The sequence below is a fragment of the Tursiops truncatus genome, chromosome 1 (genome assembly GCF_011762595.2).
Source record: "Tursiops truncatus isolate mTurTru1 chromosome 1, mTurTru1.mat.Y, whole genome shotgun sequence".
Lineage (NCBI taxonomy): Eukaryota > Metazoa > Chordata > Mammalia > Artiodactyla > Delphinidae > Tursiops > Tursiops truncatus.
In genome coordinates, this window is record NC_047034.1 from 169,004,361 (window position 1) to 169,031,333 (window position 26,973).

The 26,973-nt window shown below is 45.7% G+C and overlaps 1 protein-coding gene and 1 long non-coding RNA gene across 7 annotated transcripts in view; one reads left to right on the forward strand and one right to left on the reverse strand.

Annotated features, from left to right (window-relative positions):
- Window positions 1-1,388: 1,388 nt before the first annotated feature.
- LOC109547264 (uncharacterized) lies at window positions 1,389-26,933 on the reverse strand. 6 transcript variants are annotated; one of them, XR_012327593.1, is made up of 4 exons: window positions 26,668-26,933; window positions 17,770-18,749; window positions 11,387-11,565; window positions 1,389-2,008 (listed from the first exon to the last, which is right to left on the reverse strand). It is a non-coding gene; the product is annotated as an uncharacterized lncRNA (long non-coding RNA). The 6 variants fall into 6 exon arrangements; XR_012327584.1 differs by lacking the exon at window positions 1,389-2,008 and adding an exon at window positions 8,495-8,984 and having other exon boundaries at window positions 10,135-11,565; XR_012327583.1 differs by lacking the exon at window positions 1,389-2,008 and having other exon boundaries at window positions 8,991-11,565; window positions 17,770-17,912; window positions 18,432-18,749.
- The window catches only part of CAPZB (capping actin protein of muscle Z-line subunit beta), a 136,603-nt gene continuing 135,201 nt past the window's right edge, over window positions 25,572-26,973 (forward strand). Inside the window, exon 1 of the mRNA XM_019918852.3 lies at window positions 25,572-25,988. Within this exon, the coding sequence (XP_019774411.1) occupies window positions 25,986-25,988 (3 nt within the window). The 5' untranslated portion in view covers window positions 25,572-25,985. The remainder of the gene's footprint in view (window positions 25,989-26,973) is intronic.

Consider the following 26,973-nt stretch of genomic DNA (forward strand, 5'->3'; position numbering starts at 1 on the left):
AAATTGATAACGTGATGCTCAGCTACTGACAGGGCAGAAGCCCGCTTATCACTGAGTCTGACTCTTCCTTCCCAGCCAGGGATCCAGTGGCGCCCATCCCACCGAGGGCTGGTGCACAACAGATGTCAGGATGCAGCCCACTTGAGATCCCAGGCAGGGAAGGGTCCTTCAGTAGTTAACAGGCATGGTCTAGTAATAGTAATGTCACAAGAAAAGTGTGGGTTCAGGCTTTCTGAATAGTGTTAAAACACTATGTAGAATGAACAGTCAGAAGTCTCCATGGGCCAAGTATTATTAGAAAAGCCTTTGTTTCAAACTTTTGTCAAGAATATTCATAAAAAGTATATTATTATCTGTTGCTTTGTAACAAGTTATCCCCAAACATAGCCACTTAAAATGGCACTTACTGGGACTTCCCTGGTGGTCCAGTGGCTAAGACTCTGTGCTCCCAATGCAGGGGGCCCGGGTTTGATCCCTGGTCAGGGAACTAGATCCCTCATGTCGCAACTAAGAGTTCACACGCCACAACTAAAGATCCAGCACGCCACAATGAAGATCCCGTGTGCTGCAACTAAGACCCGATGCAGCCAAATAAATAAATATATTTTTTTAAAAACCCCAGCACTTATTATCTCATGGTTTTTCTGGGTCAGGAAATTGGAAGAGGCTCAGATGGGTGGTCCTTGCTCAGAGTCTCTGATGGGGATGCAGTCAAATCTTTGACTGGGGCTGCATCATCTGAAGGCTCGACTGGGGCCGGGGGATCTGCTTCCGTGATGGCTCACTCACATGGCTGTTGGCAAGAGGCCTCAGTTCCTTATCACATGTACCCCTCCACAGAGCTGCTTGAGCACACTTATGACATGGCAGCTGTCTTCCCCCAGAGCAAGCAATCCAAGAGGGAGACCAAGATGAAGCCTCCATGATTTTTATGATCTGGTCTTAAAAATTGCACACTGTCACTTCTACTTTATTCTATTTGTTAGAAGCAAGGCACTAAGTTCAGTTCATAGTCAAGGAGGGTAATTAGGGTCCACCTTCTGAAGGGAGTGTAAGAGTTGCAGACATATTTTAAACTGCCTCATCCAGTCAAGAAAAAACAAGAAGACTGAAAGTCTTGAAGCTGCTAAAATTTCTATTGCATTTAGGTCAAAGGGGATTAGGCATGAAGAACAGTCCCAGACCAAAAGTGATGGCGAGTTTGTTCATTCGTCCATCCATTCATTCATCTATTCATTCCACAGCTACCCATTAACACCTACTGTGTGCAGTTGGGAATCTGGACTATATGTTATAGGGCTCATGAAGAGGCACAATTATAATTAAAGTGACAGTTGCTGACCTTTATAGAGCACTTACAGTGTGCCCTTGCTGCAGAAAACTTTAGATCTAATTATCTCATTTAATCCTCCCAATAACCCTTTGAGGTGAGTACTATTATTGTTCCCCATTTCACAAATGAGAAACTTAGACTTGGAGTGAAGTCAGGTACCATCAAGAGGTAGAAACCATGATTTGACCCAAAGGGCTCCGATCCCAAAGCCCTTACACTTCTACTACTAATAGTGGTCACAAGTATTGTTCCTGCTTTAATTGTCTGTTCCTGTTATGTGACTGAGGCTGAGAGGTGGAGTGACTTGTCCAAACTTGTTTTGGCAGAGCTGGGCTGCAAAGCCAGTTCCTGAGAGTTCCAAGTCTGTGCTCTCTCTCCACTTGCTTCAAACCAAGTCCTTTCTGTCCTGCTTCCAGAAACAGCTAAGATGGGAAAGGGCCCAGGGGAGCGGGGAGGGGTGTGGGAAGGGGAGAAATTATCGCCGAGGCCTGGAAGATTTTATAAGCGTGGCTTTCCCCTGGTTGGTGGAAGAACTCATCAGCATCTCTCCCAAGGCTGCTGTGGAGATGCCGTGGAATTCCTGGTGGGCCTGATGAGGTGTTGCTCTGCCCAGGCTGTCAGCCAGCTGGCCTCTCAGAGAAGCCCCTGTGGGGTGTGGACACTCCAGACCCTGAGCTGCAACGAGAAATGATGTCAGATGTGGCTAAATCATTACGGAGCCCTCGCTGAGCATCAGGCATGTAGCTAAGGTGTCGTGTGTTGTGCACGTACACTCAGGGCATCCTCACAGCTGTAGACGAGTCTGCACTAGCTATGATTCCCATTTTACAGAGGAGGAAGCTGTGGCACAGAAAGGGTGACTTGTCTGTGTCCACACAGACATCCAGGCTTGAAGTGGGTTAACTAGGGTTCGGAGAGGGGGTGAGCCATGAATAGTTTAAGTACAGGGGCCGAGAGTGAGGGGGTCTGGAGGCACTCCTGCCTTTGTGGGCCTTTCCTTCCGTAAAAAATATTTAAAATCATATTTTAGGACTATGTTGGAATAAGGATGAATCAAATCCAGACTAAATTCGTTATATATTTATTATCATTATATTCATTTTTTTCTCTCGATTTTAAAATCAAAAATTGGGAATTCCCTGGCAGTCCGGCGGTTAGGACTCCACACTTTCACAGCCAAGGGCCTGGGTTCAATCCTGCCAGCTGCCGGCATGGCCAAATAAATAAATTTTAAAAATAAAATAAAATAAACAAAAATTAAAACGATGTGTGGGCCCCTAAAAATATCATGGACCTCATGCAATGTGCCTCTTATGTCTAATGGAGAAGTCGGCCCAGTCTGGTGTCCTGATTCCCTTGCTCACTGACCCTGTGGCCTTGGCAGAGTTACTTGACCTCTCTGTGCCTCACTTTCCCTCCCTGGAATATGGGAATAAATGGCAGAATATATTATAAACGGTGATAATGAGGATGACACGAAGTAATACATGTGAAATGCTCAGCAAAATGCCTGCCATAATTGAAAATGCCCACGCTGAAGATTTGGGACTCACCGTCCTCCATAACTGTGAGGCTCAATTCCTTATAAACAGACAAACCAATAAATCAATCCATCCTATTGGTTCTCTTTCTGTGGAGAAACCTGAATAATATAATACACTGTCATGATAAATTTTTGAATAAAATGTTTTCTCCTACAAAATAAAAATAATACTTGCATATTAAAGAAAATATTCCAAGACAACCTCTGCTAACATTTGGGTATATTTCCCTCCACATTTTCAAAACAAAATTTTAACACAGTTGAGCTCTTTATAATTTTGTTTTTTTGCTCTTAAAATTGAACATTATAACAAATTACATTTCCTCATATTATTACAAACCTTGAAAACAAAGTCTTTTCTGATTTAAAATAAAAATAATACGTGCTTATTGTAGAACATTTGAAAAATACAGAAGAGTGTAAAGAATAAATGAAAAGTCTCCTGTGATTCCACCACACACTAGTACGTTTTTGTAATACATTCTAGTCTGTTTTCTTTTCATGGATATAATATAATAATAGATTTATTCTACTTTTTTATATTATAATCTCATTAAATATTCTTCAAAATCTTATGTTTAGATGGCTTCACAGTTATTATATGAATATACCATGAGTTTTTTAGAATACATATCACCCCATTTTGTTTTTTTGTTTGTTTGTTTTGCGGTACGTGGGCCTTTCACTGTTGTGACCTCTCCCGTTGCGGAGCGGAGCACAGGCTCCGGACGCTCAGGCTCAGCGGCCGTGGCTCACGGGCCCAGCCGCTCCGCGGCATGTGGGATCTTCCCGGACCGGGCCACGAACCCGTGTCCCCTGCATCGGCAGGCGGACTCTCAACCACTGCGCCACCAGGGAAGCCCTGTTTTTTATATCACTCTATTTTTTACATAAATTTACTTATTTTATTTATTTATTTTTGGCTGCATTGGGTCTTCGTTGCTGCGCGCAGGCTTTCTCAAGCTGCGGCGAGCAGGGGCTGCTCTTCGTTGCGGTGCGCAGGTTTCTTATTGCAGTGGCTTCTGTTGTTGTGGAGCACGGGCTCTAGGCGCGCGGGCTTCAGTAGTTGCAGCACGCGAGCTCAGTAGTTGTGGCGCATGGGCTTAGATGCTCCATGGCATGTGGGATCTTCCCTGACCAGGGCTCGAACCCATGTCCCCTGCATTGGCAGGAGGATTCTTAACCATTGCGCCACCAGGGAAGTCCAATATATCACTCTATTTTTGAACTGTAAAATGTAATTTTAAACTGTAAGTATATAATATAAGCAGAGGCTCCATAAATCACTCCACCATTCCCCTCTGTTTGGACATTTAAGAAGACGCAGTAAATATTAAAAATACCAGATGATTTCTCCTCCCCACCAGTGTCCTGCAAAACTGGTCCATTTGTCCAATTTACCCCCAACCTCTTTCCTTCTGATCCCACACTCCATACTTGCTTAGCTACACTTGTCTTTGTGTATGGGATGAATGAATGATCATAGTGGGCAATAAACTGAATGCCTGCCAGAGGATCACAGATCTTAGACTTTATAGGCAACGAGGAATGAGCAAAGACTTTTTAATAACAGAGGGCCTTAAGCAGATCAGATTTGTTTTCCAGAAAGATCAGTCTGGTAGGAAATGAACAGTAGGTGTAGAAGGGAAATGAAAAAGGCAGGAAGTCTAGGTAAGAAGTTTTTCAATTGAGAGGTGAGAGCAGTGGAAATAGAAATGAGGAGAAAGATGAGAGAAAGACATTCCAGATAAAGAAGAGACAAGGCTTGGTAATCAAAAAGGAGGGAGGAACGTGGTAGAGAGGCCACTAATAATTGAGGATGATGAAGCCATTGAAGTAAAACCCTGCCCTTATGCCCACCGACCCCTGGAAGGGCAAGCAGGTGGAGTTCACTCCCAGGAAGTTCCCCAGCCAATCACAAACATCCTCAACATCAAGACGATGATGTAAAACATCTTTGCTATTCCTATGCTCTCTGCATTGGTACCTTCTCTCCCACTTGGCCTCCTCTTTCATCTTCTACCCCTGGCCCCCCCGCCCCCCCAGGGCCTCTGGCTCCATCGAGCCACAACCCCTTGTGATTGAGGCTAAAGAGACTTATTTCTGTCTTACCAATATTAATAGGTTCTTGTAGATCTTTGCGGCATTATTATGATAAAAGATATCCCTTCTCATCTCCTTCCAGGGTTGAGAATGGAAAGGAGCAGAGAGAGTGCAGGGCCCAGGGAAACCTATCCTGCCACACAAGCAAGAGAGGAAACACAAAAAGGACCAGGTTAGAAATTCATGACGCCAATTTCCACTCGATGCATTGCTCTTTTGGTAGCACAGGCCTTGCCTGCCACAGTCAAGAGGGAGGTTCTGTTGGGCAGAGGGTGACGTTTTCTTGGCAGATGACGTCAACTGTGGTGACTGGAGCAATGCTTTTGGGTCTCGGTTTTTCTACCTATAATGTGGCCTGAGTATTACCAGTGTTTTTCCAACTATGCCTGAAGGTAAACTTTCTCTTCAAGATCAAGTTCTGCTTCCTGATTCAAGCAGTGGTCATCTTCTCTGCCAAGAGGCTGTGTCTGGGGTTCCTTGACCAGGTCCTCGCTTTGCCCTTATTCTTCATCAACGTGTCTTTTGGTGTGAACCCCCTTTTCTCTGGCTTCAAGTTTCCATGAGGCAGGAGGTCCATCACAGTAACATGTCAGCGGCTTTTGGTTCCTTCTCTTACTGTTGTCCACAGGAGGAGGAGTAATGATCTGATTGGCAGGTTTGGGAGAAGGAACTGGACACGCTCAGCTCAGTGCCTTCTTCCTTTCTTCTCTCTAGCAACACACATCTTCTTCTGCTCCTCCAAGCCTTAAGTCCAACAGGAGCAGGCTCTACCCCTGAGGCACAGGTCTGTGACAGTCCACTGCCATCTCAAACTGGGTGGCTAAGTCTGCCTAATTCTGGGGTGAAGCATTAGAAGGCCCCTTAGACACCAAAAGCCAACGTTTTCATTATGAGCTTTATTGGTAATAAAATTTCTTTCATCTCTACATACTTGATTCCTGTCTTCCCTTCATTTTGTTCCAAATTCAAGCAGGAAAAAGTGGCATGTTATTTACTGGGCTTTCCCCAAACCCTAACAGTCCCAGTAGAGACACATCTAAGATGCTTATAATAAAATTAGAGAATTGGATCTCCTAATAAATAGAAATAACACACGTTCATTTTAAGTCTAACAACAGAGACGACATATAATTCATTATAAGCCTAGCAACAAAGTGATGGGATTTCCAAAAAAAAGTTGTGTTCTTCCAATCTGTAGCTAAAATATTTACATGGGGCCCTGGTGATACGCAGGCAGTGGTTTACAGAGCACAGCCTGTTCAAACCAAACAGTTGCTCTATTCCCGATTTTGGAAACTCGTCAAGGAATCAGTGTTTACTTAGACAACTTGGGCCCCAAGCAGCTCTTGTGTAGGCTGGATTCAATCCAAGGAGAAGCCATGGCTCGGGAACATTCCTCCTTCTCCCCTGACCATTAAATCACAGACCTCTCAGCTCTCCAGGGCCCTCTAGAGGGCATCCAGTCCAGCCTCTGGTCAACTGTCCAGTCCCCAGGCTGGGCTACGTAGACTAAGTTCTGGTTTAGAACTGGCCCCTTGGCGCCCAACCTAACGAGTAATCCTGTGTGTGAATGCCTTATTCACTTAACTCCCAAAGAGAGAGTATAGGCTTGAGGGCAAAGGATTTGATGTTTAATACGTAGATGACTTGAATTAGTCTGGAGCATAATGCAAGGGGTGGGCCAGCTGTGGGAAACAGACAATGGAGAACCCAGGAAGGTCAAGTCTGAGTGTCCAGGAAACAAGATCTGCTATTTCTACCCAAAGTAAGAAAACAAGCCCAACATTATCGAAGAACAACAAGCACAAGCATGAAGATCAAGAATAACGCACAGGGCTTCCCTGGTGGCGCAGTGGTTGAGAGTCCGCCTGCCGATGCAGGGGGACACGGGTTCGTGCCCCGGTCTGGGAAGATCCCGCATGCCTTGGAGCGGCTGCGCCCTTGAGCCATGGCCGCTGAGCCTGCACGTCCGGAGCCTGTGCTCCGCAGCGGGAGAGGCCACAACAGTGAGAGGCCCGTGTACCGCAAAAAACAACAGCAACGACAAGAATGCACAGAAAAAGCACATGCCACTGTACCTTGGCTCTCAATAAGAGATAGTAGTTATTGTTATTACTGTTCTCACTGAGATGATTTTGAAAAATAATGAGATTAGCGTGTGGGTAGGCCCAGTGCAAATAACAGTGATGGAGTTAAAGTAGTGAATGCCATTGTTTCTGTGTGCTCCATCCTTTTCTCTATTTGGCGACTGCCTTTTCTTGATCTTACATGGTTCTCATAGAACCATCAGCCACTGCCCCTGTTGGTACAGGGGTGGACAGTGACTTAGGCGTGGCCAATCTTTTCTTCCAATGTGATTGGTCCTGGGATAGGCTGGTTACCCAAGCAGGCCAATCAGATCCTTCTATGAGATTTGGAACCTCCCCACCATGAGGCATGTTGGTGTAATAGAAAGAGCATGAGCTTTGGTGTCTGAAGGCGTGGATCCTGTCATGAAGTCAGGCAAGTTTCTCTACTTTTTTGAGCCCAAATATCTTCATCTTTGTATATGATGGAAGAAAACTGACCTCACAGGGTTGTGACGATTAACGGAGATAAAATGCACACAGTGCTTGGCACACAGTGGACATCAATAAATGGCTCCCGTTGCTAACATTCATGGTAAAAACAAGACTCTAATTAACCTTCTCCATTCACCCACCCTGCCTAATCAGTCTATGCACTCCGTGAAGCACTTTGAATTAACTGTAATTGGGAGGTCCTACCTTTTAGTCGGGAGGCATCGTCTTTAATTTTCCCTGACCCTTGAGTTCCCTGGAGTGTAGAAATGGGATGAGAGAGTAAAATCTTAGGATGGAAAAGTCATTGTCTTGTCAATCACTGATAACAAGTGGCTGGGAAATCTTTCTCCTAGAGTTCAAGAAATGGTCTTCAGGGGCTTCCCTGGTGGCGCAGTGGTTAAGAATCCGCCTGCCAATGCAGGGGACATGGGTTCGAGCCCTGGTCCGGGAAGATCCCACATGTCACAGAGCAACTAAGCCCATGTGCCACAACTACTGAGCCTGCGCTCTAGAGCCTGCGTGACACAACTACTGAAGCCCACGTGCTATCACTCCTAAAGCACGCACACCTAGAGCCCGTGCTCTGCAACAAGAGAGGCCACCGCAATGAGAAATGAGAAGCTCGTGCACCGCAGCGAAGCGTAGCCCCCTCTTGCTGCAATTAGAGAAAGTCCACCCGCAGCAATGAAGACTCATGCAGCCAAAAATAAATTAATTAATTAATTTAAAAAAAAAGAAATGGTCTTCAGTCTAGATGCTGGAGCAGTGCTGTCTAATAGAACTTTCTGCTATGATAGGAACATTCTATATCTGTGCTGTCCATTACAATAACCACTAGCTGCAGGCGGCTATTGACCACTTGGAATATGGTCAGTGAGACTGAAGAGCTCAATTATGTATTTATTTAATTAATTTAAATTTAAATATCCACATGTGGCAATGGCTACTACATTGAACAGAGCAGCTCTAGACCAAAGCACGGCATTGGCAAACACAGATGTGGGTGAGGATAATACCCAGTGCCTTCTTGGCCAGGAACATGTGCAGGAAGAGCTACAATTTATAAGTGGCAGGGGACAGGGGGACTCCAGGATTGCAGCAGTTGGTAAAGGAAAGTCATCTCTCTAGTTAGCAATTTAAAACAATGTATTCTGAAACCTAGAGATTATCATACCAAGTGAAGTAAGTCAGAGAAAGACAAATATCACATGATATCACTTATATGTAGAATGTAAAAAAAAAAAGATACAAAGGAACTTATTTACAAAACAGAAATAGACTAACAGACATAGACAACAAATTTATGATTACCAAAGGGGAAAGGAGGGGAAGGGATAAGTTAAGGATTTGGGATTAACAGACACATACTTCTATACATAAAATAAATAAACAACAAGGACCTACTATACAGCACAGGGAACTATATTCAATATCTTGTAATAACCTATAATGGAAAAGAATATAAAAAAGAATATATATGTATACATATATATATATAACTGAATCACTTTGCTGTACATCTGAAACATTGAAAATCAAGTATAGTTCAATGAAAAAAAGAACAATGCATGCTGGTGTATGTGCTCTATTGCAAAGCTACAGAACTTCAGAGAAGACTGTCTTAGAATATTTTTTTAATTTGTAAATTGCAAAGTAATTTAACCACATTACAGAAAGATTAGTAACCAGAGGGGGGAAATCCCTCTAAATTCTACCCCACAGTTGTGATTATATTTATATATTTCCTTTCAGTCTTTTGCACATGCTTGTTTATACTTCACTTGCTCATTTATGTAGTGGACAAACATTTAGAATTAAAACCTCCATGGATATACATTTTGTATCCTACATTTCCCATTTATCACAAGTATTTTTCTGTGTCATCATATTCTGTGTGTAATTTTCAATAACTGCAAAATATTCTACAGGTTACACCCACTCTATATAATTCATATAACCATCCACTGATTTTTGTATTTTTTAGGATGTTTCCAATTTTCTTCAGAGGGTTGGTGGGACAGGTGTCCTAAGGCACATTAACCCCCCGCCCCTGCATATTTTGTGGAGCAGGGACATGAGCTTTGAAGGCAGGCAGACCTGGGTTTAAATCCTGGGCCTCCATCACTTAGTAGCTACATGACCTCTGAGAAGATTATTCATCTCCCTGAGCCTCAACATTTTCATCTATAAAATGGGAATAATAATACCTGCCTTTCAGGTTGTTGTCCGGTATTTGTAAGTTGCCTCCCACACTGCCCGGAATCTAGGAGATGCTCATGAATTATAGCACTATTATAAATATTTTTAGATTATAATTTTTTTTAGAAAGTTCAATTACTAGTAGTGTTTATAATCTAGTCAGTGTTCTGAGGACCTCTCAATTGCAAGAAATTTCCTGATTTATGCTAATGAGTCTCATGGCCCATCCCACCTGCTTGGACCAGAATCCCTGTCAACTTAGACACTGGGATGTGGAGGGTCCCTAAGGCTTAGAGAAATGCGGGCTACGGGGAGACTCAGGGGAGGCACTGGGGGAAGCTGCAGAATGGGCTGGAGAGGTGCGCAGGAGGGGGATTCGCCTTTCACCTACTAACCAAATGCACAAGCTTCCCCTTTGGCTTTTGCTTCTCTCCAAAGCTCTTCTTTTCCCACAGCGATGGGTGACGTGCTGAAAATGGGGAACATCGAAATGAGGGCGGAGGAGGAAATAAGAGGATTTACGAGATGTGCTTTCCTGCCAGAGCTGGCCGCCCCGGGGTGACAGGTAAGGCACTATATTTGGAATTCTGTCCCTCTCGGGACTTCTAGTCCTGCCTGAGCTACCGTGAGCAAATTCCTAAGCCTCTGCGAGTTGGGCTTTCCTTGTTGATTAAATGGGGATGAGAATAATAATGTCCACACGGAACTGAGATGTTCCAATAAGAAAGAAACAATAGTGCCCAGTCCTCAAGCATGGAGCAGCTGCAAAGTACCAGGTGCCAGGTGGGGCGATTCATACCCATCACTTCTTTCACCAGTCACAACAGTCCCCAAAGGCCGGTGTTGTTATTTCCACTTTACAAGGAGGAAATCAGGGCTCTGAAAGGTGAAGGCCCACGCTCACCCCAGTGCACCTCCCTGCTTTGTAAACTGTAAGGCCCTGGACGGTTGTAATCTGTTGTTATGACCCTCTAGAGGTCTTCTTAGCTCATTCCCTGGAGAGTTTTGCTAGAAAGTTCTTCTAGAGGATTGCAGAGTACATTGAAGAAACTGATTTGACATGTATATGTTGAGCGCCTACTGTGTGTTAGGCATTGTTGTGGAGACTCAGCAGTGAATGCCACGGATAAATTATTCTCCAAGAGCATACATTTTTGTGTGAGAAGGCTGATGGATTAAAAAACAAACACGTTAACACACCATTGTAAAGCAATTATACTCCAATAAAGATGTTAAAAAAAAAAAAAACAAGTAGGGAATTCCCTGGTTGTCCAGTGGTTAGGGTCCTGCGCTTCCACTGCAGGGGCACCGGTTCGATCCCTGGTCGGGGAACTAAGATCCCGCATGCTGCGTGTCACAGCCAAACAAACAAACAAGTGTATAATATGCCCTGTGATGATAAGTTCTGGGAAGAAAAATAAAACAGAAGGGTGATTTTATGTCCAATGGTCAGAGAAGGCTCTGTGATGACAGCTGTGTTCACCACTCAGATATTAGCATCTACAGGGTGTCATCTCCATAAGGACAGAGCCCTGGGATCTTGTTTGTCCCTGTAGCCCCAGTTCCCAGAAGAAGTCCTGGTTCCCCATAGGTGGTGAATAAATATTGATTGAATGAGTGAATAAACAAACAGTCATCATCTCAGACCTGCTGGAGAAATGTCCACGGCAGGGTAGGCGCGGGGTTTTGGATTCAGTTCCTATCAGCTGACGCTTATGGAGAACCTTCTGTGTGCCAGGCATTGTTCCAGCCTCCGTGGCGACAGAACAACCCTTTCCTTTGAAGATCTTCGCTAGAGATGCTGGGGGAGCTTGCGATCTAGGAGTCTAGAAGAGAAGGAAGTGAAAAGAATAAGGGGAGAGCAAGGGGTTAAGTGCAAAGAGTAAGAGTTTCAGGGTCAGGAAGGAGTTCAGCAAGTGTATTGACTGACTTTTTTTTTTAGTGCAAAAAATAGCTAGTTCTGCTTTTCGGACTGAGGCTGGCTGAGTCAGGGGTTCAAAGAAAAGAGCATGAGGATGGGAGTGGCAGTTGTCATCTGCAGCAGATGGTAATGCCCCAGAGACAGATTTGTGGACTTGAAGATGCTTCCCTCCACCCGCTCTGGCCCAGGGATCAAGGTCAGGGGCAGACAACCAAGCTCAGCTCCCTGGGGTCCCCATCCCAGCCTCTCAACCAGGCCAGCCCTTCCCGAGAACATCACCCTTGCTCCACCCTTGGACTCTACATCAGGCTCAGCAGAGTCTCAGAGGCCAAGGGTGTGAGAAGAATCATCCCAGCATCTGTTATGAACCATTATTTCCATTCCTTTGGCTGTGCTTTCCCCTGAGCCCCGAAGACACTAGGTCAGTGCTGCTTTCAGCCCAAACGTCTGACATGCCAGGCCTTTGTTCAGCCTCACAAAAGAAGGGGATGATTATTAAAAGAACAGACTTTGCATTCCATATTTACCCCAGATGACATTGCCTTGATCCCTAAAATAACTCCAGATCGCCTGGGTGGAACTTGCTCGTCCTTTTTCATCTTGCTATTTTGCAACTGTTTATGGAGACCATCACCATAGTGATATTATCAGAGCGGGTCAAATGAAACTCCAAACCCTTGGGCTGTTTTGGTTTTCCTTTGTACCTTGGAACATGACTTTTTCCCCCTAGAGCAGCTCTTTCATTTCTTTTAAGCACTTTTCTTGGCTCCAGGTCAGCAGCAGCGCTTTCTAACTGATTCCCATCAGTTAAAACCACAGAGGTGGTCCACGCTGAGATGAGAGATGGAAGTACTTGGGCTGAGTTTCCAAACTGGAAACCATATTTACCAGAAATCTCCTTTCTGTCAGATAAAACTTGGGTCAAAGTTTCAGAGTGTTGAAAGAGGCACTAAATAAACTAAAAGTCTAAAGAACCTTCAGTGTTTGGTCCAAGGAACACGGCTATAGAGTTCAACAAATAAACACAGCTGGCGTGGGGAGAGCCTTTAGCAAATACTTATCTTCTTGATTATTTTTTTCATAACCATCATCTTGGCCAACAGCCTTTATTGTAGCATTCTCATACACTGCTGGTGGGAGTGTGAATTTGTAGGACTTTTCTAATAGAAAACTTGGCAATGGTTAGGAAAAGTCTGGATAGTGTGCTTTTTCTGTGAAGCAAACTTCTACTTGTGGGTTCTAAGAAAATAATTAGGGATGTGAGCAGAGGAATACATATGAAGACATTTGTTGCTAATAATGGTGGAAGAATGGAAATAACCAAACTGTACAGTACAAAGGGATTGCTTTAAAAAAATCACCATCTATCCATACGATGGATACTAAACTAGAATTACAAATTGTGCCACAGGAGAATCTTTATTACGTGTAAAACATTCATGACATGTTCTCAGATAGGAAAAAAGCAGATAACAAAAATGTGCATGCAGTATGATCCCATTTTTGTAAAACATGTATGTATATGGAAAGGAAAAAGATTAGAAGGATAGGTTCTAAAAAGATGGCAGTGATTATTCCTTGGATAATTTTCTGGTTTTGGTGTTGTATCTATAATTTTTACAATGAGCATGTATTTCCGTAGTCAGATGTTTAAAAAGCTATTTTAAAGAAGAATAAGCCACGGTGCCTTTAAAATCACCTCTGGGGACTTCCCTCGTGCTCCAGTGGTTAAGACTCCGTACTCCCAATGCAGGGGGCCTGGGTTCCATCCCTGGTCGGGGAACTAGATCCTGCAGGCGGCAATGAAGATCCCGCGTGCCGCAACGAAGACGCGGCACAGCCAAATAAATAAATAAATAAATATTTACATATTTCAAATCACCTCTGATGGATTTTGTGGGCAGAAACAGACTCCTATTCCAGGAGCCTCCCTACATAAAGCTCGTAAGATAGAAAGTGCTCAATGATCTCTTATTGTGGTTGAAGATAACGAATGAATTGTATGGTACCTGGGACCGATAAATATTTAGCAACCATGGGTTTTCTGCCTATTTAGAGTTTAAGGTCAAAAATATACAAGGCTGACATAACCAGGCATAAAACACACACACAATGTAGTAAGACCGGCAAATGCATTTACAAAATACCAAGAATCGTCTGGTGCTCCGTAATAGCAGTGAGGATTGTTGGGGGCAGGGGAGGGGACCATCCATAAAATCAAAGAGCACACGATATGCCACCAATTTATTGCCTGTCTTATTTAAACCTCATGACAATTGTACGTGGTAGGTATCATACACCCATTTTACAGATGTGGAAACTAGAATATGGAGGTTCAGTCACCTGCTCTCTCACCATTGCAGAGAGAGAGAAGATGCAATTATTCAGCTAGAAGAGATGTGGAGCCCAGCTTATGACTGGAATGGTTGGGACAGGAAGGAAGGAGGAAAAGAAGAAGGAAGACCTATATACCTCTATGGCATGGTCCCCAAAGTCTTTTACCAGACTGGTAAACATTTAGGTTGCAGGCTGGAGAAAATAATAATTTTAGCTACCCTCCTTTAAGTACCTGGGCACGATGTCAATATAAAAATGAGGATTACAGGATGTCATTGTATCCAACCTCACTGGCCTGTGGGAAGTGGTAGACGTGCTGCAGGAATATGTAGCACAAATATGCCAGGGAGCAAATTACACAGAATCCTAGAGTCTGTCATCATTATGACCATCACTCAAAATATCTAAACACCTCTTTGTTTGGGGTAATGTGAAGAAGTGAAAAAAGGACAGGCTTTTTGCATCAGACAGAACGCCATTCAAATCCTGGCTCACCTTTCTGTAGTGATGTGACCTTTGTCCATCTTCACTGGCTCTACCTTGAGGTACCTGTGGAACCTTAACCCATTTATGGAAATCCTGCTTAAACATTATCATCCCAATCATTTCCTGCTATGTTGGAAGCTATCATGGGTTGCTTTTTAGACTTGTACTAGTCAGGGGGAGTGCTAGCTGCTGAAACAACCTTCAGTGCTTAGTGGCTTACAGCAAAGGTTTATTTTCCCCCTAAGACACAGTCTGACTGGATGTTTTCAGTAGACTCTCCTGAATGGAATACAGGCTTCCTCCATCTTGGAGCCTCTGCATTCGGCTGGCTGATGAACAAAGAGAGAGGGAGAGTACGGCGTAGGTCCCAAGGGGCATTTGATGGTCATACCTGAAGGTGGCCCATTTCACTTCCTCCCACATTCCATTCGTCAAAGCCCCGTCACATGACCACAACCTAACTCAAGGGAGGCTAGGAAATGTAGACCGTGCTTGTGCCCAGGAAGAGGAAATGGAAAAGGTGACCCTGTAGCCTGGCAGTGCTACATGCCTGTAGCCATCACGAGTAGTGTGGGGCAGAGAACAAAAGTAGTGTGGGGCTTTATCATCAAGATAAAGCCTAACAGAGCTGCCATGCCAGTTGTCCAGGCAATGGTGCCTGACAGAGAGATATCTTTGGTGATCAGAGTCTTCTCATATAGGTTTTAAACTGGGCCAGACCTTACAGGATCTTAGACCAAGTATGTCTGATCCTACCTGGCAGTTTTAAGCTATAAAGAAGGTAGCACAATGAATATTAGAAATGGGTCCCATCACCACTGGCATTGCTGAATCACCCTGTCCCACCATGCCCTGCACTTTTCCACTTTGCATTTGGCTCTCAGTGTGCTTACCTTTAGACTTGGTGGTTCATTTTCTCCACTTAGTCACTTTACCTACCAGACTGAACACTTGCCATCACTTCTCTGCCTTTGGCCTTTGCTTTCCTTTCTGGCCAAAATATGGAGCCTTTCTGACTACAGGGGCATTGATTGCCTTAGATAAATAGGTCACCATGTCTAGCCTGGTCTGAGGCATTAACAACCTCAACAAGGTCCTCGTATGTTCTGCACTCCAATGGTTCACTTGAACAAAAAATAAAGCTGAATGAAAATAAAAACAAAAATAAACAAATGGGTATTTCTCCAAAGAAGACACACAGATGGCCAAAAAGCACATGAAAACATGCTCAACATCACCAATTAGAGAAACGTCAATCAAAACTACAATGAGGTATCACCTCACACAGGTCAGAATGGCCATGATTAAAAAACCTACAAACAGTAAATGCTGGAGAGGGTGTGGAGAAAAGGGAACCCTCCTACACTGTTGGTGGGAATGTAAATTGGTACAGCCAGTATGGAGAACAGTATGGAGGTTCCTTAAAAAACTAAAAATAGAGCTACCATATAACCCAGCAATCCCACTACTGGGCATATACCCAGAGAAAACCATAATTCAAAAAGACACATGCACCCCAATGTTCACTGCAGCACTATTTACAATAGCCAAGACATGGAAGCAACCTAAATGCCCATTGACAGACGAATGGATAAAGAAGATGTGGTACATATATACAATGGAATATTACTCAGCCATAAAAAGAACAAAATTGGGTCATTTGTAGAGACGTGGATGGATCTAGAGACTGTCATACAGAGTGAAGTAAGTCAGAGTAAAACAAATATCATATATTAACACACATATGTGGAACCTAGAAAAATGTACAGATGAACCGGTTTGCAGGGCAGAAATAGAGACACAGATGCAGAGAACAATGGGCTTCATTCATAGGGTACCATATTCCAGCTCTGTTCTAACTGCTTGTGATATGACTCATGGTCCCTGCCTCAAGGAGCCCAGAGAGCAGTAGGGGCAAATTACAAGTGAAGAGGTGTACCTAGTACAGCATTTCCACGGGAACACAAAGAAAGACGCCCCAAACTCAGCTTTTGAGGGGACAGGCAGAAAATACTGCATGAAGGAGGAGGTGACCATTCTTCTGAGTCTGAAGGGTTAGCTTTAGATGCATTGTAGAGGTCTTCCCAAGCCTAGTGGGCAGCTGACCGGCCAGCTTAATAAATTAAATATGAATTCTCCCAAATATGCATATTAAAGCTCCAACAGCTGGCCCACATTTGAGAAGCTTTTCTCTAACTCTGAGCAAGACCTCGCAGATGGTCAGGATACAAATACTTCTAGTCCAGCAGAAGGCAGCTGTGAGTTCTCCCAGGTACCTATTAGAAAAGCAAAAACAGGACTTCCCTGGTGGTGCAGTCGTTAAGAATCCATCTGCCAATGCAAGGGACATGGATTTGAACCTTGGTCTGGGAAGATCCCACATGCCACGGAGCAACTAAGCCCGTGTGCCACAACTACTGAGCCTGCGCTCTAGAGCCTGCGAGCCACAACGACTGAAGCCCACGCACCTAGAGCCCGCACTCCGCAACAAGAGAATCCACCGCAATGAGAAGCCCGCGCACCGCAACGAAGAGTAGCCCCCACTCGCCGCAACTAGAGATAGCCCGTGCACAGCAACGAAGACCCAATGCAACCAAAACTAAAAATAAATTAATTTAAAAAAAAAAAAGCAAAAACAAAAGCCCCGAGAGGATGATGCCTAACCTCAGACAAAGCATCCCCTTGGCACTGATGACTTTGGAGTGTGTTTTTGTTTGTTTTTTGAATTTTATTTATTTTATACAGCAGGTTCTTATTAATTATCCATTTTATACATATTAGTGTATAAATGTCAATCCCAATCTCCCAATTCATCACACCACCGCCCTGCCACTTTCCCCTCTTGGTGTCCATACGTTTGTTCTCTACATACGTGTCTCTATGGGGTATGTTTAAAAGAAGTGGAGTGCTAATGGTCTGATTCTCTCCACCTTCTTGCTACGTGTTCTTTCAGGATGCTGCGGGTGGGAAAAGTTGATCTTAGTGGTCTAGCTGAGGCTGCCTCCTCTGTAAACCACACAGTGTTCTGTCTACAGAGGAAATCAGCATTTTGTGTGCCTGTACTCATTCCTGCTTAGGGTTCTAATGATGAGAAATTTCTGAGACCCAAAAGGAGCCTGTTTTGATCATTTGCATGAGCTTACCCAGAATGCATGCTTGTAGTGACCATCTGGGGTTTTTTTCTGCTCTTCAGCATCCCTTTCTCCTTCTTTTGTGAATAGTACCCTGATTCCCCTCCCCATTACGTGGGAAACAGTTCCCCTCCCCCATTACAGGGTCCCCATACCTGCGAGCTCCAGGGGTGGGGACGTGACTGAGGCCTGCTGGTAACTGAGGCCGTGAGCGTGGATGAGATTGTCTAAGGAGAAGCTGCAAAGTCAGAGGAGGAGAGAACCCCATCATTTAGGGGTTGCGTAGAAGAGGATGAGTCTGCAAGGAATGGAGAAGGAGCAGTCAGAGAGGTAGGACTGAGACCAGGAGAGTCATGCAACGTCATGGAAGCCTGTGAACCAAAGTGCTTTAAGGAGGAAGAAGTGACCAATAGTGTCAAGTACTCCTGGGGAGTCAAAGGAGCTGAGGATTGAAACATGTCCATGTGCTTTTCGACATGGAGGTAGGGGTGACCTGAGGGTCATTTCTGTGGAGGAGGGATGGAACAGAGGGGAAGTAGAAGTGGAGAGAGGAAATACTGACAATTCTGTAGCTGAGAAAGACAGGAGATAGGGTGGTGGGCTAGAGGGATCCATGTAGGCTTTTTCCTTCTTTCTCTTTCTTCCTTTTTTTTTTTTTTTTTAACATATGAGACACTTATGCATGTTTAAAACCACAGTAATCATCTAGTTGAGAGGGAGTAATTCAACAATCTGGGGAGAGATGGGATAATTGAGGTGCTTGAAAAAAACAGAATCCCCGAGCAGGAATATTGTTTACTGCATTTCCCACATTTACCTGATGGACCATCCCTCTTCAGGCAGAGTTTAATTAGTGTTCTGCAGGGAGCACTGTGGCCCAAATTAGGTCAAGGGCCTATCCTCAAAACAAGGCCACACTTTGGCTTCAGTTAATCAGGATCCTGTCCTCAGAAGCTGGGGGTGGGCTCAACTCCACGCAAACTAAACATCTGAGAATGAGGAAGGGTTAAGTTGTAGAAAAGACCACTAACCTGGCTGAAGATGGGGAAGATGGGGAAGACGGAATTACCAGGCGACGTATCTTCCCTCCCGGTACTCCTCCTAATGCAGATCCTTACATTGAATCCCACTAAAACTTTAGTATATGGAGGTAGAATGTTCAAGGGATATGGTCAATAAAATTAAAAAATGAAAAAAAGTAAATCAACTATACTTCAATAAAATTTTTAAAAACAGGTATGGTTTAAACCCCTTGTCTGTAGAAGTCAGTGTAGTGAGGGGTCAAAAGTTGGCGAATTCTAGGGTTCTTTCCTATCTCCAGAGACACAGTAAAACATCTAAAACCACTGTTAGTAATCTGAGAAGATCCCCACCTCAGCGAGCACGCTCTGGCCTGTTAACATCAGAGGCGATTTAGGAGCTAAACAAGCCCCAGCCCCCTGGAATGACCATGCATTTATTAAGCCAACATTTCCAGCTGTGGAGACTTAATTGAAGGAGGAAAGATAGAAACCATGTTGGGCAAATGTCTGGATAATGCCCACTTTACGTGTCTTATATTAGCTGATGAGCATCACAAAAGATTCAGCATATGGTGGAAGGTTGATTGGAGCCTCCGAGGTCCTCAAGATTGCTTCTTCCTTCCTCGGGTGATGGTACTATTTGGTGCGGGACTTCTTCCCGCCCTGCCTCAATTCAGCAAACGCTCATGGGCACCTACTATGTGCAAGTTGCCATGCTGTGTGCTGCTATGTACTGTAGTAACATCGTCTTTTGCTGTTTACAAAGCACTTTCCTACATATGATCTCAATTTAGTGATTCTGAGAATTGACTTTGAGTCAGAAAGACCAAAGTGAGGATGGGTTCATCCACTTATGTTTTTTTAAAGGTTTTTATTTTTATTTTTTTGGCTGAGCCATGAAGCTTGCAGGATCTTAGTTCCCTGACCAGGGATTGAACCCACGCCCTCGGCAGTGAAAGCACCGAGTCCTAACCCTGGACCGCCAGGGAATTCCCTGTCCACATATTATCTGTGTGACCTTAGGCAAGTCATTTATCTAAGCTTCAACTTCCTCTTCTACAGAATGGTAATAATAGGAATTCCTAGTGCAAAGGACTGTTGGGAAGACTCAGTGAGATAATACAAGAAAAGAGCTTAGCACAGAGTAAGCACTCAATTAAAAGTTGCCATTACTTTATTATTCATTCTTGGTCCACTTATTCACACAATAATCCTATGATGCAGATGCTATTATCTTATTTCACAGACCTTCACTGAACACCTATTATGTTCCAGGAGCTGAAGACCCACAGTGACTAAAACAGCATTTAGATACAGAAAAGAAGGGACCCCAGAACTGAGTCCTCAGCAAAGGAAGCGGAGGCATCGAAGGGGACACAGAGGAACCCTGAGTGCCAAGAGAGGTGTAACAAGGAGGAGAGCGGCCAACTGCAATAATGTCAAGAGGTTAGGGACTTACCTGGTGGTCAAGTGGCTAAGACTCCGTGCTCCCAGTGCAGGGGGCCCGGGTTCGATACCTGGTCGTCTAAGATCCTGCATGCACAATTAAAGATCCCGCATGCGGCAATGAAGATCCCACGTGCCACAACTAAGACCTGGCACAGCCAAATAAATATTAAAAAAATAATAACAGCAAGAGGTCAGCAGTAAGACAAGGCCCCAAAGTGACCACTGGCTTCTGCAACATGGAGTTTCCAAATCAACAAGTGGAGGCAGAAACTCGAGCCAGACTGATTTAAGGAGAAACTGGAGTTGATGTGGAAACAGCCACTGCAGAGAACTCACAAGGTTTTGATGCTAAGGGGAGCAAATAAATGGGGAAGGTGGCTGGAGGGAGATGTGGGATCAAAGAGCTTTTTGTTGTTAAAAACATTTTTTCAGAATATTGGGGCTTTTTTTCTTTTTTTTTTTTTGTGGTATGCGGGCCTCTCACTGTTGTGGCCTCTCCCGTTGCGGAGCACAGGCTCTGGACACGCAGCCTCAGCGGCCATGGCTCACGGGCCCAGCGGCTCTGCGGCATGTGGGATCTTCCCGGACCGGGGCACGAACCCGTGTCCCCTGCATCGGCAGGCGGACTCTCAACCACTGCGCCACCAGGGAAGCCCTGGGGCATTTTTTAAAGCAGGTGGGAATGATCCAGGATAGGGGGAGAAATGAGTGACTAAGGAAGGGAATCCAGAGTAAGGAACTAGAAGTATATTCAATAGCCTGTGATGAACCATAATGGGAAAGAATGTATATGTATGTACAATGAAGTCACTTTGCTGTACAGCAGAAATTAACACAACATTGAAAACCACCTATATGTAAATAAAATAAAATTTTAAAAAAGCACAGGGAACTATATTCAGTATCTTATAATAACCTATAATGGAAAAGGATTGAAAAAAGGCATATATATACGTATAAGTGAATCACTTTGCTGTACATCTGAAACTAACACAATATTGTAAACCAACGATACTTCAATTCAAAAAAAGCAAGCAGGGAAGGCAGAAAACCTGGGCAAGATGCAGATATTTGGTAGAGGAGAGGGTTCCTGTCTGACTCTATCATGTCTGTGAAGTATGAGGCAAGCTCATCTGCTTAGAGTGAAGGATGAGAAGGGGACAAAGGAAGAAGACTGAAAAATCATCCTTGTAGGGTGTGGGGAATTGAATACAGCAGGAAAATACAGTAGGAAGGCTAGGCAGGACTGGGGATTCAGCTGAAATTCATGGACATCAACTTAAAGTGACATCTGCCAGTTTTAATTTTCCAGCAATATTCAGATATTCTGATACAGGTAAAGAGTAGGGGAAGAGCTGGGTTTAACTAGAGCTGGGCAAACTAGAAGGAGAGAGAGCGGCAAAGGGGTTATGGGGTTTTGCAAGGAAGTGAGTATATTGATTATGACTGAGTGGGTGAGGAGGGAAGTGAGTACCGGTGGGAAAATAAATGCAAAAATCTGGCAGACTCAAAAGGTTTGCAGGTCTGGATGAGGTTGAAGAAATGCTTGTGTGTGATACTGCAGTAAAGATGTTAAAGTCAGATTTGAGATTTTGTGATTGTGTTTTCTGAGATAGTGCAATTCCTGGTGAGAATGAGTCTGCTTTAAGACCATGGGAGTGGGTATTTGGGGGCGGGGGAACTCAATGGTGGGGAAGAAATCGGTGAGACGTCAGTAAGATTTCTCATGAAAGGGAACCCTCCTACACTGTTGGTGGTAATGTAAATTGGTGCAGCCATTATGGAAAAAAGTATGGAGGTTCCTTCAAAAACTAAAACTAGAATTACCACATGATCCAGCCATCCCACTCCTGGGTATATATCCAAAGAAAACTGTGATTTGAAAAGATACATGCACCCCAATGTTCATAGCAGCACTATTCACAAAAGCCAAGACATGGAAGCAACATAAATGTCCATCGACAGATGAATGGATAAAGAAGATCTGGTACACACACACACACACACAGGAGTATTATTCAGCCATCAAAAAGAACAAGGGACTTCCCAGGCAGTCCAGTGGTTAAGACTCTGCACTTCCACTGCAGGGGGCTCGGGTTCGATCCCTGGTCGGGGAACTAAGATCTCACATGCTATGTGGCGCGGCCAAAAAAAGAGAACAAAATAATGTCATTTGCAGCAGCGTGGATGGACCTAGAGATTATCCTACTAAGTGAAGTAAGTCAGACAGAGGAAGACAAATGCCATATGATGTCACTTGTATGTGGAATCCAAAATATGATACAAATGAACTTATTTACAATAGAAATAGACTCACAGAGAAAACAAACTCATGGTTACCAAAAGGGAAAGGGGTGCAGAGATAAACTAGGAGTTTGGGGTTAGCAGATAAAAACTACTATATATAAAATAAACAAAAAGGTCCTACTGTATAGCACAGGGAACTACATTCAATATCTTGTAATAAACTCTAATGAAAAAGAATACCTATGTGTATAACTAAATCACTTTGACGTGTATAACTAAATCACTTTGCTGTATACCAGAAACTAACACAACATTGTAAATCAACTATACTTCAATTAAAAATAAACAAAAAAATAAGATATCTCATGGATTATGCTTACGGATGCTCAAGTCATAAAGTAAGGTGCAGGAAGTGAGGTGGAGGTCAGTTCATGAGAAAAAGGAGGGGTGGCAGGTTGAAAAATATGATAGTATGAACTTCAAGGAGATTAGGTTTTGGAAAGAGGAAAGAAGAAACAGTACTAAAAATATTAATGGCGTTTGCCTCCTACCCACAGGCTCTCAAAGGCAGCTGTGTTTAATGCCACATGCCCCCATGTTCACAGCAACAGTTGACTGGTCAAGGGGTGGGATCTGACCTGTGGGCAGCCAAGCTGTGGGCTGGCCAGTGACCTGTCCAATGAGATGTCATCATTAAAGATGAGATAACTGGATTCTGTCTTGGGACTTGAACTATGAAACGCAAAAGAATCTGCCAGTTAATAGAATGAGCTGCTGCAGAGAATAAAGGAGGGACAAAGGTCACCAGGATGAATCCCATGCAGGCTGAAATGTTGAGGGAATAGGGCTATAAGCAAGCTGAGGATGCCAGACAGTCAAGAATGCAGCAGATGCATCAAAAGCAGCAGAAATGGGGATGTGTGAGAGAGATGGAGTAACCTGTCTCTGAGTTCTGGGTTGGCTCCTGAGCCCGCTTATTATGTGGAAACTTAATTTTTAAAGGTTTTTGAGGAGGGGAGCGACATAATCAGACCTGGGGTTATGAGTGTGGGCTCTGGTCCCAGACTGTCTGGCTTTGAAAAAAATTAGCTGTGTGATCTCAGGCAGGTTACTTAACCTCTCTGTGCCTCAGTTTCCTCATCTGTAAAATAGAAATAACAGCACTGCCCTCATAGGGGTGTAAGGAGGATTAAATGAGAAAATACAGGTAATGCATTTTGAATAGCAAGGCTTCCTTTCAATCTTATTTTCTTCAATTAAACAGTTCAAATGTCACTTCTTTCACAAAACTTTCCTTCATGCTTTTATCTCTTAGCTTCCAGGAGGGACACCACCTTCTCGTGGTCTTCTTCCCTCCTCCTAGGTCACTATTCCTTCTCAGGCTCCTTGCTGGTTCCTCTTTCTCTTCTTGACCTCTTCTCTCTACGTTGATCTCCCAAGTGAGCTCACCTAGGTGTCTCGTGCTTTTAAGTACCTCAAAATATCATTTATTAGCTGACAGTTCTCATAAATTATCACCAACTCCAAACTTTCATATCTGATTACTTGACATCTCTATTTAAAAATCTCCAAAAGACATCTCAAACATAACTTGCCCCAAACTGACTGTTACCAGCTCCTGCCCCTACAATCTTCCACAGATTGATAAATGGCAAATCCTTCCAGTGCTGATGACGCTAAAATTCTTAGCATCATCCGACTCCTTTCTTCTTCTCATGCCCACTAAGCATCTGCATCTCTCTGCTGTGTGACCTTGGTTTTACCTCCCTGGGCCTCTGAGGATTAAACGAGTTATTATTTGTAAAGTGCATAACAACATCCATCACATAGAAAGCCTCATATAAGTGCTTTTGAAATAAATAAAAAATGCCTTCAATACAGAAAGAGCTTCCTAACGGCCCTAGTCCCCCTACAGTCCATTCAGAACACAGCAATCTCCTGATCCTTTGAAAGGCCAGGCCAGATACTGTCACTGCTCTGCACCTCTTTGACCTCAGCTCCTGGGGCTCTCCCCTTGCTCAGTTTGGGCCAGCCACCTCTGTGCCTCCTTGTGCCACCAACACACCAGGGACTGTCCCCATCGGATCTTTGCCCCTGTTGTTCCTTGTGCCTCCCTCTGATCAAATGTTAGTTCTCTGCTGGCCCCACTTTGCTAATCTGCCTGCCCGTTCCCTCATTCTGATTTTTCCTCCCCATCTCTATTTTTACTTAGTAGCTGGTTGTCTCCCCTCCCCGGGTTCAAACTCTGCAACAACACGGATGGTCTTGTTCATTGCCCTATCCCTAGAGCCTAGAACAGTGCTTGGTACACAGTAGATGCTCAATAAATACTTACCAAGTGAAAATTCCAAAGTGCCACGCCCTTTTCTGAATTCCCGTAATACAGGTCTGAATCATTCTTGTGGTACTTACCTGTATCGTTTTTTATGCAGTTTACAATTTTATACAGTTTACAATCTTTATACAGTTTTTTTAATACAGTTTACAATCTTTATACAGTTTACAATCTTTATACAGTTTACAATCCCCTCACGGGTGACCCGATTTGAATCTCACGAAAGAGAGAGAGAGAGCAAACTAGGGAAGGCAGTTATTATTAGCAGGGCCTCCTGCCTTCTAGACCAAGCTTAACAAATATTTGTTGAATGAAGAGAAAAAAAAATTTGAGTCACTCTGTGGAATGAGGCAGCCCCACTCGGCAAATGGGAGGGTTCTCTGTAGCACATGTAAAAATACTCTTAATATCTAACATTTATTGCGCCGGGTTTTCTCATTTCTACCTGTGTGGTCCTCACAGCATTCCCGTAGCAGGTAGCTGTGAGAGCATCTTTATGTCCTGTCCTGTTCACCTCTGTTATCTTTGGTGTCTCAAACAAGGCCTGGTATGTGGTAGGTGCTCAGTGAGTGATGTGGGCCGAGGCTCCTTTTTTGGAGATCGGGCCCAGGTGCAGCGACTTGCTCCAGGTCCCACACGGAGCAAGTGGCAGCGCTGGGATTCCAGCTCAGGTTCGCTCACTACTCTCTCTCTGGGATGGGCCTGCCCCGCGGGCCGCACCAGTTCCGGGTGCGCCGCAGGAGCGAGCGCGTGCACCGGGTGGGGCGGGGAGGGACTGACCCCTCCCAGCCCCAGCGCCTTCCGCATCCCCGCCCGGAGGCCGACGGGCACCGTCCCTGTGTCGCCCCGCGCTGCTGCACCCACAGGGCCGGGCGTTGGGTCTAGCTGCGGGTAGAAGGTACTCCCCCGGCCCGGACTCCTGCCTCCACCACTCAACCCAACCCCGCGCCCCGAGCCCTGTGGCGGCCCACCCATCCTGCGGCCGCCCACCCATCCTGCGGCCACCGCGCCCCGCCCCGCTCCGCCCGCAGTCCCCGCCCCTCACTTCCCCGTTCGGCGCTCCTCCCCCCGTGCCGCGCTCCATACTTGGCGATCGCTGCGGCCCTGCGTGCTCATTGGCCGAGAGCCGGCTGCGTGGGGGGCGGGTCCGGGCCGGGCCGGGGCGGGGAAGGAAGGTGGCGGCGGCCCGGCGCGGGAGGAGGGAGGTGCTGACCCGGATGTTCACTCCTGGGCACCCGGGGAAGTGGAAGCGCCGGGCCCTGCTGCGGGGGGGAGAGCCACAGACGCCGGGACCGGGACCGCCGCTGCCGCCGCCACAATGGTAAAGGCCCGACGTCCCCCTCCCCCAGGTCCGGGGGCCCCGCCGGAGCTCGCGTCCGCCTTCCCCCACCCACCCCCGGCCCGCGAAGGGTGGGTTCCCCCGGGTGGGGGAGGGGCGGGGTCCCGGAGCCCAGGTAGACACCATCCCTGCCCGCTCCGGAGGGGGCGGCCGGCCTGGGCGGCTTGGGTGGGCAGCGACCCTGCCTCCCGTTCCCACCCCCCGCCCTTGGCTCAAGCTGGGCTCCCACACTCCCCCTCTGGGGCCAGACTAGTCTCCCGCGTAGCCCAGGCTAGACCCTCCTGGACCGGTGGTCCAGGCCAGGCACCCCCTCCGGGGACCCAGGCGTAGTCCCCCTTTCTCCTCCCCATGGCCCGGGCTAGGTCCCCAGCCCCAGCCCCTACGGCCCAGGCTAGGCCGTCGTTTCTTCCTCCCAGGGTCCAGGCTAGGCCTCTGTCCCCCACCTACCCCCTTCTCCATGGCCTCAGTCCGGACCCCCGTTAGCCCCTTATCCATGGCTTCAACCTGCATTTGTTCCCCTGTCCTCCATGGTTTCAGCCTGAATCTTTTCTTCTGTCCATGGTTTTAAGTCTGGACCCCCCCCCCCTCCTCCGCCCCTGGCCCCCGCCTGGACGTCACTCCCTTCCCCCCACTCCCTGGTCCGTTTCCCAGGACTTCTCACCACTCTCGGCGTAGCCTGCGTCAGCCTCACTCTGTCCGGGGCTTTACCCTTCCTCCAGGGCCCGGCTCCCTGCCCTGCCCCTGACCCAGGTGGTCCCCTCCGCTCTACCTAGGGCGAACCTTCTTTGCCGCCCCTGGGAAGTGAGAGTAGCTCTCCAGCCCGGGTGGGGATGGGGGTCCCGAGGCTGTGCCTTCTCAAGTTGGAGCGGTGCCCCTTCTGGAAGGCCGTCTGGGAGCGAGCGAGGGCAGGGCGGGCATCTGTATGCCGGGAAGGCAGCGCGGCGCTCTGCGGGCGCTTCCCGCGGCC